We start from the raw sequence: 14,152 nt of genomic DNA on the forward strand, positions 1-14,152 counted from the left end.
GCTCCTGGCAGCTCACAGCTCTGGGCCCCGTGGGGCAGGCAGTCCTGGGACTCTTCCCGGGTGACAGGCTAAAAGCCACTCAAGTCACCATCCCCTCTGGTGCCCATCTGGCTCTGTGCAGTTGGAGAGAACAGCAGCAGATCCTCCCTGGGCGTGGGGGGCCTGCAGTCCCATGGGTAGCAGGATCTGTGTTCAGCACCTGTCCCTCCGTGGGCCAGTGCAAGGCTTCTGGCTTGGCCTGAGGAGTGCACTCTTCTGGTCCTTTCATTTTGGGACTCTGGTGCCTTGGGCCCCAACAGTCAGGCTCCCCAGTGTAGAAAAGAACTCCTCCATTTCTTTCTGCAGCAGCTGGTTCCGGCGTTCTGCATCCTCCCGCGCACGCTCCGAGTTCCGCAGCTTAATCTCCAGCATGGAGTGCTTCTTCCGCTCCTGGTCCAGCTCCTCCTCCAGCTGAGAAAGCTGTCCCCGCAGCTCTGCACTGCTCTCTTCAATGCTTAAATGCCAAGAAGAGAGTTTCAGAGTCCAAGAAACACCACCCTGGCAGGAGCATGGAGGGACCTGCCTGCTCTGCAGGAGCCTGTGAGCCAGCAGCCACCCACCCTGTGACCCAGAGATGCCACTGAGGCACCACACCCTCAGTGCTGGGGACTAGAGGCCTCTTAGAGTTCTCAATGAAACACAAAGATTATGGTTGCCCAGCCCTGCACCTGCCCAGTCACTTGACCCCCTGAGAGTGGAGGGGGCGCTGCCCCCTGGCCTCCACCCTGTGCCCTGAGGTTTAGGCCACACTATGCAGAGGTTGGCATGTTTGTTCTTCTGCCTGTCTCCTGGGACCACACACTGGCTAGAGCTTGGGACCTAGCTGGCTGCAATAAGTCCCATGGCAGTGACAAGATGGACTTCCGTGACCAGTATGGGATCCAGCTTGGCAGTAAGCACAGGCTCAGGAAGGAGGCCTCCCTTCGCTTAGGCGAGGGGATGGCATCAGGAAGAGGGATCACCTGCTTCTTCACATACCCTGCTGCCGCCAGGGTCCCAGGCCTCCTTTTTCCTCTCTGTGCCTCCCCTGTGTGACTGTGTCTAGGGTCTTGAACCCCAGCTCCTCTACACAATGAGTGGCCTGTTCAAAGAGCATAGTCGGCCCTGAGTGCCTTGGCTCCAGCTGCCCTGTAGCCCGAGGGGTGTTGCCTGTAGGCCACACCATGGGTCCTGTCACTGGCTGGCTCCCTTTTGCATCTCCACAGGCAACAGAAACCCCTGGGCTCCCCTTTCAGCCCCCCTCAGTCTGGCTGCTTCTCCCACCTCCATAGGTGCCTCCGTGGACCATTCCACCACCACCCCGCCCCATGGGCCTGGGGCCTTCTGACTGTGCCACCTTGGTGGTCAGGGGTGACATCAGAGGGACAAAAGTGCTTTGGGTGGTTCACAGGCTTCTCATTAATACTCTCCTCCCTCCCCATAGACCAGAGCATCACCAGGCTGCAAGGTCCTAGCCGCTGCCACTGAAGGGTGCTGGTGTGGCCTTGAGGTCTTCTACCCCAACTACTCTCCCTCCACCCCTCTCACTGCCCCCCTCCCTCCTCAACCTCCAGGCACACATTTAAGAACTGGGATGTGGCCCCTTTGTCCTGTCACAGCTGTGTCACCAACACAGTATCTGCTATAGGCTGACAACAGGTGCTTTGGGGAGGATGAAGGGAGACTCCACATGGGGACAACAAGAGGCGGGGCGGCAAGTACACCTGGCCACACCACCCACGCCCGGTGACTCCATGTGAGCAGAGATTGGTCATGTTTTCCCTAACTGCTCCACCTGCCTATGCTGACAGACCCTACTCATGGGGACATCCCTCAGGCCAGGAGAGCTGGCCACTTTGCAGTGAGGACACCAGGGGCTTTTTCGTCTTCCTCCAGCAGAGCTGCAATGACCCAGGAAGCCTAGGATCCTGAGCCCTGGGGACAGTGTGCAGCATTGGGCTGAGCTCAGAAGAGTGACCATGGGGACACAGAGCTGGTACCTGCCAGGCTGGGGTCACAGCCAGGCAGCCTGAGGCAGAACTACCACGCAGTACCTCCTCTCTTCTGGGGAGCCCTTGAGATGACCTCAGAGCAGCCCAGTGGGAGAGGGACAGGCTGGCCACCTCCAGCATCCCTGGTCAGCACTTTGTTCACTCTTTCTGTGCCCCTGTGACCTGTGAGCCAGCCTGCAGCAGCCCACAGCCTCCACGACCAACTGTGAACAGGCCTTATGGTGCAGACCCCATTTACATACTGAGGTTGGCTCTCCTTCCTCCTCAGCATAGCCCCAGCCCACCTACTGGCCCTCCAAGCCCTGGCTGGGCAGTTTGGCCTAGGTGCCTAGGACATACTTCCAGCAGAGCAGAGGGCCATATGGTGCCCTTTCAGCCCCCTGAGAAGCCCAGCACAGACAGAAGCAGGCACACCTTCCACGTCCACCACCATGGATGGAGTACAGGCCCTGCTGGGTGCATGCCCACCTCCCAGGTCACATAGCTGGCAGGGGCCTGGGCAGAAAGCTGGGGGATGCCTGTGCCTACTGTCCAGGGTAGCTGCCCTGGATATTAGGAAAAGCAAGGCCTCTCAGCCTGAGCGCTCTGCAAAAGGGAGAGACCTCCTCATGGAGGAAGGACAGGGACCCATGTGCAAGTGGCCTTACATCACTACTATGCCTGTGGCCAGCACAGAAGGGAGGGCTGACCCTGCACCTGGAAGGAGTCTCTCTCACTGCCTGGTAGGCTGGATTGGGGCTCTCTGGCCTGCGCTGCAGGATCCACAGCACAATGGGGACTCTGGGCCAGGCTGCCTCACTTTAAGAGTGTGGATTTGCCCAAGTCTTCAGTGGGCCTGCCAGTCACTAGCTCGAACAGATGTGCCCATGCCAACCCAGCAACCCAGGCTGCTCCCAGGGTAGCCACAAGCTGGAGCTGGCCTGACTTCGCAGCCAGCCCTTTACCTTCTCAGGCTTGCTTCATATTTGGTCCGCTGGCAGCACAGTTCCGCCCTAAGCTCCGTCACCAGGCCCTGGAGCAACCGGCAGCGTTGCACAGGGTCCTGGCCAGGGCTGCTGGGGTTGCTGGGTTCCTGGCTGCTGCTGTCAACAACTCCTGCTTCCTCTAAGCCACAGGCCAGGTCGGGGGACCTGTGGTCCTCGCCACTGCCGCTACGGAGCAGGGATGGTTCAAGGGCCCACTCAGTGTGCAAGGAGCTGCCAGCTGATGAGCCGCTGGCCCTGCAGGCTGTGCAGCTGCTGACAGAGGCATCACGGGGTGACGAGGCTGGGGACCATGCTGTGCTAGCCACACTGGCCGTGCTGGGGAAGAGGCTGGGTGGGGGCACGTTGTCATAGGTGGACAGTCTTTGTGTGGAGCCAGCGTCCTTGAGCCAGTCCTCTGATGAGGCTCGATGGTGGCTGCGCAGAGATGACAGCCCATTCATGAGCCAGTTCCCTCGGCTGCTGCTTCTGGAGGCCACAGGCACCTCCAGGGACACACTGCCCCCCTGTGGGCTCGCAGACACAGGTCCCCGCTGGTGGAAGGATGATTTCCAGCCTGGCAGAGTCTGCAGCCTCTTTCTGGGGCTGCCCTGAGCTGGGGGAGAGGTCCTAGAGAGCACAGCGGCAGCTGGCCCATCCAGGGACGAGGCCCTGTGCGTGGGCAGGGTGGGGTCACCAGGGTCCCCCTGGCTGTCCTTGTTGACCTCCTCAGAGCCCCAGCCCACAGTGCATGATGGCCCTCCATGCGGTGACCTGGGGGGCCCTTCCAGGGTGGTCATCGTGAAGAGCTCGCTATGTTTGTGGATGAGGACGGTCATCAGGTGCTGGACCAGGGAGGTGCCTGCAGGAGAGAGAAGAAAGGCTTTGCTGTGAGTGGCCAGAAATGGCCATCTTTGCTACAGCCTGGACACAGAGTGGGTACTTGTATAGATGTACTCTCTGATGGCCCAAGGTTGTCTTATATGTATGAGCACACATACCCAAACATACACACACATACCAAGTGCATACTACTCAATTCCTGAGCACATATGGCCCCTCTTTTGCCCTGAGATGCAGCCCCCCACCACAATCCAGGGCCTCGACTCGTGTGGCTTTGCCAGGGAAGCAGTGAAGGCATGTGTGCTCAATGGGCCTTGGTATCTGTCCAGCAGCCTCACCAACGAAGACCAAAGATGGGAGATTTGTCAAGAGGTCAGGAAGGCTGAGCACTCGGTGGACACTAGCAGAGAAAGTAGCCAAGAATCCAGGAATTTTGCAAGGATTTCTCTGCCAGACAGCAAGAGGGGGCACAGCTGTGACTGGGTGTCCACCTTGGAATTGGGCAGGTCATCATAGCACAGGCTGGTGATGAGGACTGAAATGGGTACAATTTAAACACCACCCATGCAGAAGACAGACCCTAGACCATACCTCTTACCATGCACTAAATTAAAATAAATCAAAGATCAGAATGTTAAGACAGAAACACTAAAACCACTGGAAGATAAGACAGGTAGAACTCTCGAGGACAGAAGAGTAGGCAAGGACTTTCTGAACAACTGTGAAAGAAGTAACATCAATAGTAAATGGAACAATATCAAATTAAAAAGCTCTGCACAGCAAAGGAGCAAAAGAGCAAAGAGACAACCTATAAAATGGGGCAAAAAATTTTCCAGCTACCCCTTAGACAGAGGAGTAACATCTAGAATATATCAAGAACTCAAGAAGTTAGACGCCCCCAAATAAGATTCAATCAAAAAATGAGCAATTAAAAAACACTTCTCAGAAGTGCCAATGTTCAGCAAAAGTGTTTCACATCTTTTGCCGTTAGAGAAATGCAAATAAAACAGTGCTGAGATTCCATTTCACTCCAGGAAGAATGGCCCTCATCAAGAAATCAGAACAAATGCCAGTGAGGTTGCAGGGCCTGGGGGCTCCTCCATTGCGGATTAGAATGTCACCTAGTACAACCCCCATGAAAGGCAGTGCAGGACTTCCTTAAAAATGTGAGATGGCCGGGGAGATGGCTCAGTAGAATAAGTGCTTCCTTGGCAAGCGCAAGGGTCTGAGTTCAATCCTTGGTTCTGCCAAAAATGTGAGATAGGTTGGATAACTGTACTGCTGATTTCTACTGGTCTATTGAAATCAACAATTAATACTTAGTGGTTTTTTTTTTTAATCTTTTAACCAATGTTGTATATTTGTATTTGGTAATCTGAATAACTAATTTGAAGACAGCAATATGCAATATAACTATTGTTGAATCATTATCATTTTGTTTAGTGAAATTGTATATCATTTCTAATTTCTTTCACTATTTTTTATTCTTTTAAAAATAACATGAAATAAAGATCTAATTACTGACCAAAAACACCTAAAACTGGAGATCGCATTTGACCCAGCCATTCCCCTTCCAGATATCTTCCTGAAAGAGCGAAAGGTGTCATATTGCTGAGAGATATGCGCACCCGTGTTCACAGCAGCACAGCTCATAATAGCTAAGTCCTGGAAGGAGCCTGTATGTCCATCGACAGGGAAACGTGGCATTTATGCAGCACAGAGCACTGCTCTGTCATGAGGAAGGACAGACATGTCGTCTGCAGGACAATGGGTGCACCTCGAGATCATAATTCTAAGTGAAATAAATCAGGCAAGGGAGCTTAAATATCACATGACTTACCTTATATAAGAAACCCAGAGAATAAATAATTTAAAAAGCAAATTGAAAGATGACAGAAAGCAAGATCTTTTGTAATAGGAAAGCGACCAAGAGGTGAAAGGAGGAAGAAGAAAGGGAGGGGGACGGGAAGCAAAAGAACTAAACGCATTGTGTATGTGTACCACTTTCCCACAGTGAATATGCTCATGTGCTGCAGACGAGTACTAATGAAGTGTAAAAAATAAAAAGCACTAATATTAAAGGAACTGCCACTGCTATACTTGTTTTCTTTTTGAAGACCCTATCTTGTTACATTGTCTAGGCTAACCTCCAGTGCCTGGGATCAAGCAGTCTTCCTGCCTCAGCTTCACTACGTTGCTTTGTAAAAATGTTATTCATCATAGAAAAGCAACAGGGTTTGCAAGCTGTGACATTTAAGAAGCTTGGCTAATTACTTAGTTATGCAAGGATAGCAAAACCTGCGTGTGTGCAAAGCCAAGAGTCGTGCCTTCTCGTTCTGCCCAGTCCTGACCCTCCACAGGGACCAGGAACTACTGTCTGCTCCAGCAACCTGGGACCAGTATCAGCCTCAGTTTCCTTTCACAGCTCTCCCCTAGAGCACTGGGAAGGTGGGGACCTGAGACCCTTGTTCCCGGCCTGAGGACCAAGATGAGCCCCAAGGCCCAGCTCGCCTCCCTCCTGGGCACCTTCCATGATGGTCACTGGGTCCTCCATCTGTGGCCGCAGGATGTTAGGGCCAAACACAGTCGCCAGGTTCTGCACACTCATCTTGTTGACATCTGAGTGAGACTGCACTTCATCCAGAAACCTGACCAGGAAGGAAAAAAAACATGGAGACTGATTCAGTCTGCCAGGAGCCCCCAGGGCCCCAACCCACTCCAGCCCCTCCTCAGGCCCGCCCATGCCCTCCCTGGCCTCGCCTTGTGCCACCTAGCCACGCCCTCAGGTGTCCAGCCAGCTACCCCTGCCCAGCTCAATCACGGCCATCCAGAGGGCCATGAGAAAGGAAGGCCAGGGCTCAGGGGCCCATGCTCCTTGGCTTGGGGGGAGAAGGATGCAGGACTTTGCAGCCTGCAGCAGGGCACAGTCCCTGAAAAGCAGACAGCCAGGGGCATTAGCCCTGCCAATGCACTGGAAGACACCGAAGGGCTGTGATCACTGCAGAAGGCAGGAGGCACGCAAGCCAGGAGCTTGGGGCCGTGACCTCCTGCACTCTCCACTGCACCAACACCAGGCTAAAGGAGAAGGAACACTGAGCCAGCACAGGAAGGACCCCCCCATGCCCCCCATCCCCCAACCCGGACCGCTTACTTGCATATATATTTGAGCAGGTTGTAATTGGCCTGAGGAAGGTTGCGCACGTGCTTGGCCAGCTCCAGGGTCCCCTTGGGAAAGGAGAAAATAGCCTCACACACCAGTCACGGAGCCCTGCAGTCACTGGGACATGGGGATAGGTTGCAGCCAGGACCCTGACCACATCTGTCCCCTGTAGGGAGTGGCAGCCATGCTGTGACCTCTGGAAGAGGCTGACTTCCCTTCTGGGACAGGTGCAGGGCAAGCCTCTGCGGAGACATGCAGGAATGTCTCAGCTTGCTAGCAAGGCACAGGTATTGCGCAGGTAACAGCCCTCATCTCCCACAGGCCACAGGAGGGCAAAGCGCCTCCTGTGCCCAGTGCCCAGGGTGGTGGACTGCATCTGTCCCCCTGTCCTGAATGCCCTCAAATTCTTTCCAGAGGGGCAGGTCAGAAATAGGTGGACGGTGTCCTTATTTCTGAGCCCCAGGCCTGGCTGAACTAAGTCAAGCATGGGAGAAGATGGCAAGAGAAGAGCATCCGCAATAGCCCCAGCTGGGCACCCTGGACCAATGTGGCATTTAAGGGGCTCCTAGCCCTTTCGGACTCTGAGCTAAAGACACAGGGTAGGGTGGAGGGCGCCCAGAGGGAAGGATGCTCTGGTAACCTTCATCAAAACAGAAAAGGATGTCTGCACCTGCCAAAGACAGAGCAGTTTATACCAACTTGGGCCCCCAAACATACACACATGTATGTGCACACACATGCGCACCCATGCATGCACATGCACACATACAGGAAGGATGCTCTGGAACACTCTCTTCCCACAAACACCAGGCTTCCAGTCAGTATGCATAAGGTTCTGAAAGCTAAGGAGCTTGCATCCTGACTCCACCTCCCCGGATGGGTCCCTGGACACTGACCTCCCCTTCATCCTTGGTGAGCAGCTGGGCGCAGCTGAGGAAGTCCTCGTACCTAGCGAAGGGGATCACAGGCTCAGGCAGCTCCCGCAAGTACAGCTTCAGCAGGGAAGCCACAGTGTGCACATCTGTTGTGCTGTGGGAGGGGAGGAGGTAGGTGTGAGGCCTGGGATGCCAGGAGCCGTGGCAGTGACTGATACTCATGCCACAGCTCACAGTGGCCTCTGGCCTCAAGTCTGCAGTTAGCCTCCTGCTGGCCATCCCCAGGAACCCCTGCAGGGCAGCACAAAAGTGCCTGCTCCCTTGGGTGGGGACAGTTCTCCTGCATCCCTTGCCAGGTACTGCCTGCTCTGGCCTGAGCTTGCTCAGCTCTTGGACTGGCTGTTGGCCCTGCAGTGAAGTCACAGGTAGGGCTCTGGTCTCTAGCTTGCTATTCATACTCCAGCATCTGAGCTTGTCACTCTGTCTTGAGAGCCCTGTGAACCCACTGCCTGGTCTCTGTCCCCTGCATGTGGCCTGGAACTGCCAGGCTAGAGTGGTCCCAGGCTTGGGGTCATTTGCTCCTGGGGTTCTGTTGGGCTCTGTGGTGGTCTCTGGTCCATAGCCAGCCTCTCCTCCAAGCAGAGCCTCAGTTCACCAGTTCATTTGCTCCCCCAGCACCTTTTTTAAACCCACACCTGCCTCTTCCTTGAGAAGACCCTCAGGAAAGACAGGCTGGAGCCAAGGGCTATGGCCACTAAAGTACCACCAGCCTGGGCCATGTCCCTTGTCAGAATCACTGAGATAAGCTCTGGGTCCCTTTGGCCCTGACATCTGGGATTCAGTACCCCGTATACCAAAATACACCTCAAAGCCATACATGCAGGGTCCCTTCCTGCCCTGCCCCAACCTCCCCATTCCACCCAGGTGTGCTGTTGTCTTCCCACCTGGGCCACCTCAGCTAGCCACATCTGGGGTGCCAGATGGAGCCTAGGGTGCCCTGTCCTCTAAGGCCCCAATGGATTCAATGGCAGTGACAGCCACTATAGAAGGATGGTGGGGGAACAGAGGCTGGATGGCCACCGGGTGCCCCGCAGAAGGCATGTGCCACAAAAAGCAAGTGGTAGAGAGGTCCCCCAAGCCACGCTTGTCTTGGGCACATTGGCCATCCCCCATTCTGCAGTGCTCCTTCCCTCCCCAGCCCTGCTGGTCAGCCCCATCACAGGCTGACCTCCTCCTTCCCCACATTTGCAGGGTTCTTCCCTCCAACAGCTGACCCAAGGCCTTTTCCTGACCTCACCCCAAGCACAAAGGGGCACCTGTCAACCAGGTGCTGCCTACAGGGCCAGGTCAGGGCATAGCGGGCACAGTGATTGGCAGGCCTGTCCCAGGTGCACCAGCTGCCCTCACTGTCGACATCCCCACAGGAGGCAGATCAGCTGGCAGCCAGGGTTCCCCATCTGTAGCTTTCTCCTCATCCTCAAGTGCTGAGGACTCACTAGGGTCTTACACCCAAGGAACCCTCTGCAGCACCAGAGCAACATGAGCAGGGGCAGGGGCTCCACAGAAACAGCTGTGAGACAGATTGGTTCCTGGGAGCTTCCAGTCTGGTGGGCTTCCAGTGCAGGAGGAGCATGGAGCAGCTCCACGGTGGCTGATGGCTGCGGACATTCTCCCCGGCAGGTGGACAGGCTGCTGCACATAGCAAGCCTGCACCCAGGGGGTGGGGCTCTGTCCTTCTGGTCATGAAGAACACTATACTGAGGGACCCATCCTGGGGAACTTCTGAAACAGGCCTACCTGGGCATGTTTGTCTGGAGCCACCCTGCAGCAGGCCCACAGGCACAGGACAGAAACTGGGTTGGCAGCCGTTCAGAGTGCACCTTAGCTCCCTGAGAGCCAGGGTTGGGGTGGAGCTTCCCGAGCCTCCAGGGAAAAGACCCCCAAATAGCTAAGGCTCCTCCAGCCTCTTCCTTGGGCTGCAAATGCAATGGCCTTCAATGAGGGGGTAGTGTCTGGGTGTGGGTAAGCCCCAGGGATGGGTCAGGGTAGAGAGGGGAGCAAGTGGCTGCACCATCTTGCCACTTAGGAAGCCTCTGATTGCCCAGAAGAGGCAGGGTCAAAGACTTCAGCATGCCTGGGTCTTGGATGCAGCATGCCTGAACTCAGCTAGCCTGATGGGCAGCAGATGCCCTCTTCTCTCCTGCCTATACTGGGCCTCAATGTGGCTGGCATCATCCGTGAGGGGACACATGGCTCTGTGCCCTGGGAGGGTTGTCATGCCTACTTGTACCCATATGGGCAAACAGCTGGCCTCTACTCAGTGGGCTTCCTGGGCACCACTCACCTAGCCCCAGCGCTCACCTGTCGAACAGTGGCTTCTCACCACAGTCAAAGGAGTCCTGCAGTCCCCGCACCAGGTCGGCCTGGCCAGGCAGGCGGAAAAGCCCCTCCTCGGTGAGCCCTCGCTCCCGGATGAAGTCCACACATTGCTCCACCAGCATCGGGGCCAGCCGGGGGCCATACTTTCGCTCATGGTAGACTGTGTCCTCCAGCCGCTGCCCAAAGATCCCTGGCACAGAAAGGGGTGGGTCACACCTTCCACCACCTAGTCAGTGGCCGGAGGCAGCAACAGGGACAACAAATGGTTGCCAGAGCCAGAGAAGGTTCTTCTGGGGGAAATGCATTAGACACTTAGGAACACGTACTAGAGGCAGAGAGCAGACAGGTGCAGTGGTCTGCAGATCCCATCCAACCCAGAAGCAAACAGCCCAGGGTGTACCCATCTTACACATGGGACTCAGTGACAAGTACGCATCACCCACACAGAAGCACTGACAACCCCAACCACAACCAGGCCTGCAACCTCTGAACAGTGTGTAGCTTGTGGGCAACACAGACAGTGCACAAATGCAGAAACCACTGTCATCATCCCTGGTCCCTAGGGACCCAGTCAGAGCCAACTGCCCTTGCCAAAAGCACAGAAAAAAATAAAATAGCACAGCATCTAGGGAGTCCAGCATGGCGGGGCCTCAAAACAACTAAGAATAGGGTTACTGTGCTGGATACTCCAGCTGTGCCGCTTTGGGGATAAGAACTGAAAGCAGGGTCCCCAGAGGTCCCTGCACCCTTTGTGTGCAGCTGCACTGCTCACAACAGCGACCATGCACCCATCATGGCAGATGGGGGTAATGTCAGGTCTGCAAACAGGACACAGGCTTAAAGTCAAGAGGTTCTAAGCATGATGCCAGCAAAACCTGAGGACCTGAGGACGTTACACAGAGACAGCCTGACATGATCCCACTAGACTGGTGAAAATCAGAGACACTGGACATGACAAATAGGGAGGTAGGGGTTAGTGGGGCCAAGTTTCAGTTGTGTAAAATGAAATCATCCTGGAGATGGATAACTAGGCATAGTGTATGCCTAGAAACCCAGCATTCACTGAAGTATAGGCAAGAGTATCCCAAGTTCGAGCCCCATTGAGGCAACTCAGTGAGACCCTGTCTCAAAAAATAAAACTTACATTTAAAAGGGATAGGTATGTAGCTCAGTCATAACCCCTGTGTTCGATGCCTAGTACCACCCTCCCCCAAAAATTCTAAAGTTGGATGGTGCTGATGGTTGTTGATGCACGGAACACCACCGAAATGTTCTCTTGCAAAGGGGTTCCTAGCATGGTAGTGTATACGTGTGCAGTACTTATTTATGTGAGGTTAAAATAACAAAACTGATTGGTGGCATTAGGCCAGGACATGGCTGAGGGTGGGGGTTAGAGACCAGAGGGCACCTGAGGGCTTCTGGGGTGCTGGTAATGCCATTTCCAGACCAAAATCACATCAGCTTTACTTTTTGAAGAAAAGCTCCAAGAAGTCTAACACAGACACAGCAGCAAATGAACATGAAGACAGGGGGAGAGGAAGATGGCTGAGGAAGGCTGGCTGAGAAAGCACATACTAAGCATGTGACTGGCTCCAAAGACTCCTCAAGGCCCAGGCCAAGGGGAAGGAGCTGAGACTGGCAAGGCTGTGTACTCCAGGGCCTGCCTTACAGCAGGACAAAGGGAATCCCCAGTCCTGAGCCCTGTGTCTCTGGAATGGGAGGTGTGGCTCAGATCCATAATGCAGAGACCTTTCTGCAGGGTGCTTTGGGGTGTGCCAACGGCACAGTGCCCAAGCTTGACACTGTCTGTGTGGCTTCTGAGGATGTAGTTTGTGAGCCAGCCAGTGAGGAGCTGCATCTCCTCTAGCAGCTACTGCACTCCTCCATAGGGGCTGTTGTGAGTTACGACACATCAATCCTAGTCCTGGAGTGTGGCTCAGAGGTAGACACCTGCCGAGCATGTGCAAGGCCCTGGGTTCCATCCCCAGCACCCCCTGAAAGATCAGTGTCTAATGAGGTGCCCAGAACACAGCAGAACTCATCAGGCTCTTCCCACTGCTGGACTCAAAGACAAAGACCACAGAATTGTGAGAGGGAAGCTCCTTTTCTAAGACATTCCACGTCTTCAGGGTGAACACTAGCAGCTGCCATCAGGGCTTTTGCACACGTGGTACACACACACATGAGGTGCTTTGCTCTAGGGCTGTGTGCAGAAACACAGCACTTGGGCTGTGTTCACATATGTGCATATGTGTGTTCAAAGTGTGCATGGGGCTTGCATGTGCACATATGTATGAGGAGGCATACTGAGGTCACCAGCACACAGCACTGTCCTAAGTACTGCACACACATATCCCCATCAAATCCCATGTGGCACGGTGACTCTGGATCTATGAGCATCACCAATACTACCTTGGCTGTTCAGGGGAGCAAACTGAGGCCGCAGGGTGGGAGACAGTGCCCACAGCCACCATGCAGGGTCAAGGTTTGGCCCAGGTGCTCTGTCTGCATATACAGAGAATGTCCCAGGTCAAATTGCTGTGCATACTTATGTGCAGGCCCCTAAGAGAGCCCATGTGTCTTCATCCTTCTTCAGAGCAAGTCCCAAGGACTGGGGTCAGCTGGGCCAACTGTACAGGTAGCAGAGGTGCCAGCACTGGCCAGGAAGGAAAGCTGCTACCCATGGGACTTGGTGGGCATGTGCCGCCTTCCTGCCCTAAGCCTATGGCACAGGGTTGGCACTGCCACAAGACCAGAACTTCAGCTGCTTGAGTGGCAGGGAGAAACCCTTGCAATGGAACTCCCCCAGCCCTCCTGCTAACACTTGGGCCAGCAGTTCTGCTGGGTGAGGTCGCTGGCAATGCCACAAAGCTGTAGCTCCTCCAGGACCCATCCTGCACTACACAAAGCACCTCAAGACAACTGGTAGGGCTGTCCCTCTGGAGATGAGCATACACGTGGGCTCAGAGCCTCTGCCCAACAGCCACACCCTGTTGACTTCCCTCCTGTGAAGGTGGAGCAGGCTGTGGGAGCTACAGGCCTGGTCGTCACCTGCATCACAGGTGACCTAAGCCTCAGTCTTTGCCACTATACAAGGCTGTACACCAGCTCCACACAGCAACCCTCCAGGGTCGTGTCGGGAGGTGGCCCAGAGCCAGAAGGAAAGGGAGGAACTGGGACTCCCTTTGGAGTGAATCTGGGGCTGCATGGGCTGGGCTGGGCCATAGCCTGTCTGAGCTCTCAGCACGGTGGCAGGGAGGCTGCAGGCACCCACACTCTCCAGAGAGCCACAAGGCTGGATAATTCTGGTTTCCCTTCTGACCCCTGTCCTCCCTGCCCTGGGTCAGGACGCCTGGCATCCACACTCCCCCTGCCCCCCGCTTTGTCCATCCATGCGTGGAGGGACTGTCCCACAGCTGCCCCTGTCACTCCACAGGCCGTGCCTGCCTAGATACCGCACAGCCTGCACCTTGGGCTTCGAGCACAGATTCCACCCTGCAGAAACAGAAGGGATTGGGTGGAGGATATGGGTGGCTAGGCCCCAGGCAGAAGGGATCAGAAGGGGTCTTCTCCCCTGGATTGTGGCTTTCTGAGGCCAAGGACTGACACCAGCCTCAGGGTCAAAGTCCCAGCTCCACTCTGCGCAGCCCTCGGCAGTGGGGGATGGGAACGGACCCCTCCCGAGTCTGCACCTCTTGCAATCCGCCGGCCCTGGCGGAGACTGGAGGGGACCTGCCCTCCTTGACCTCCGCCGGGACACCCCCGAGTCCCGGCCCTCGCCCCCCAGGCCTTACCTGGGGCGGCGGGTGCGCAGCAGGCCGGTAGGCGGCAGGGCGGCCGCGGGCAGGCGCGGGCCCGGGAGGAGTCCCGCGCGGCCGGCATCAAGCCCATGGCGCGGGCGGG

At 55.6% G+C, this 14,152-nt stretch overlaps 1 protein-coding gene across 1 annotated transcript in view; it reads right to left on the bottom strand.

Moving 5' to 3' along the window:
- The window catches only part of Arhgap22 (Rho GTPase activating protein 22), a 130,582-nt gene continuing 116,430 nt past the window's right edge, over positions 1–14,152 (bottom strand). The window contains exons 5-10 of the mRNA XM_004646960.2: positions 10,232–10,439; positions 7,892–8,024; positions 6,987–7,060; positions 6,362–6,483; positions 2,975–3,854; positions 1–493 (exon numbers count right to left, since the gene is read on the bottom strand). Coding sequence (XP_004647017.1) covers positions 265–493; positions 2,975–3,854; positions 6,362–6,483; positions 6,987–7,060; positions 7,892–8,024; positions 10,232–10,439 — 1,646 coding nt within the window. The 3' untranslated portion in view covers positions 1–264. The remainder of the gene's footprint in view (positions 494–2,974; positions 3,855–6,361; positions 6,484–6,986; positions 7,061–7,891; positions 8,025–10,231; positions 10,440–14,152) is intronic.

Source organism: Octodon degus, unplaced genomic scaffold (assembly GCF_000260255.1).
Source record: "Octodon degus isolate 3935 unplaced genomic scaffold, OctDeg1.0 scaffold00285, whole genome shotgun sequence".
NCBI classification, from domain to species: domain Eukaryota; kingdom Metazoa; phylum Chordata; class Mammalia; order Rodentia; family Octodontidae; genus Octodon; species Octodon degus.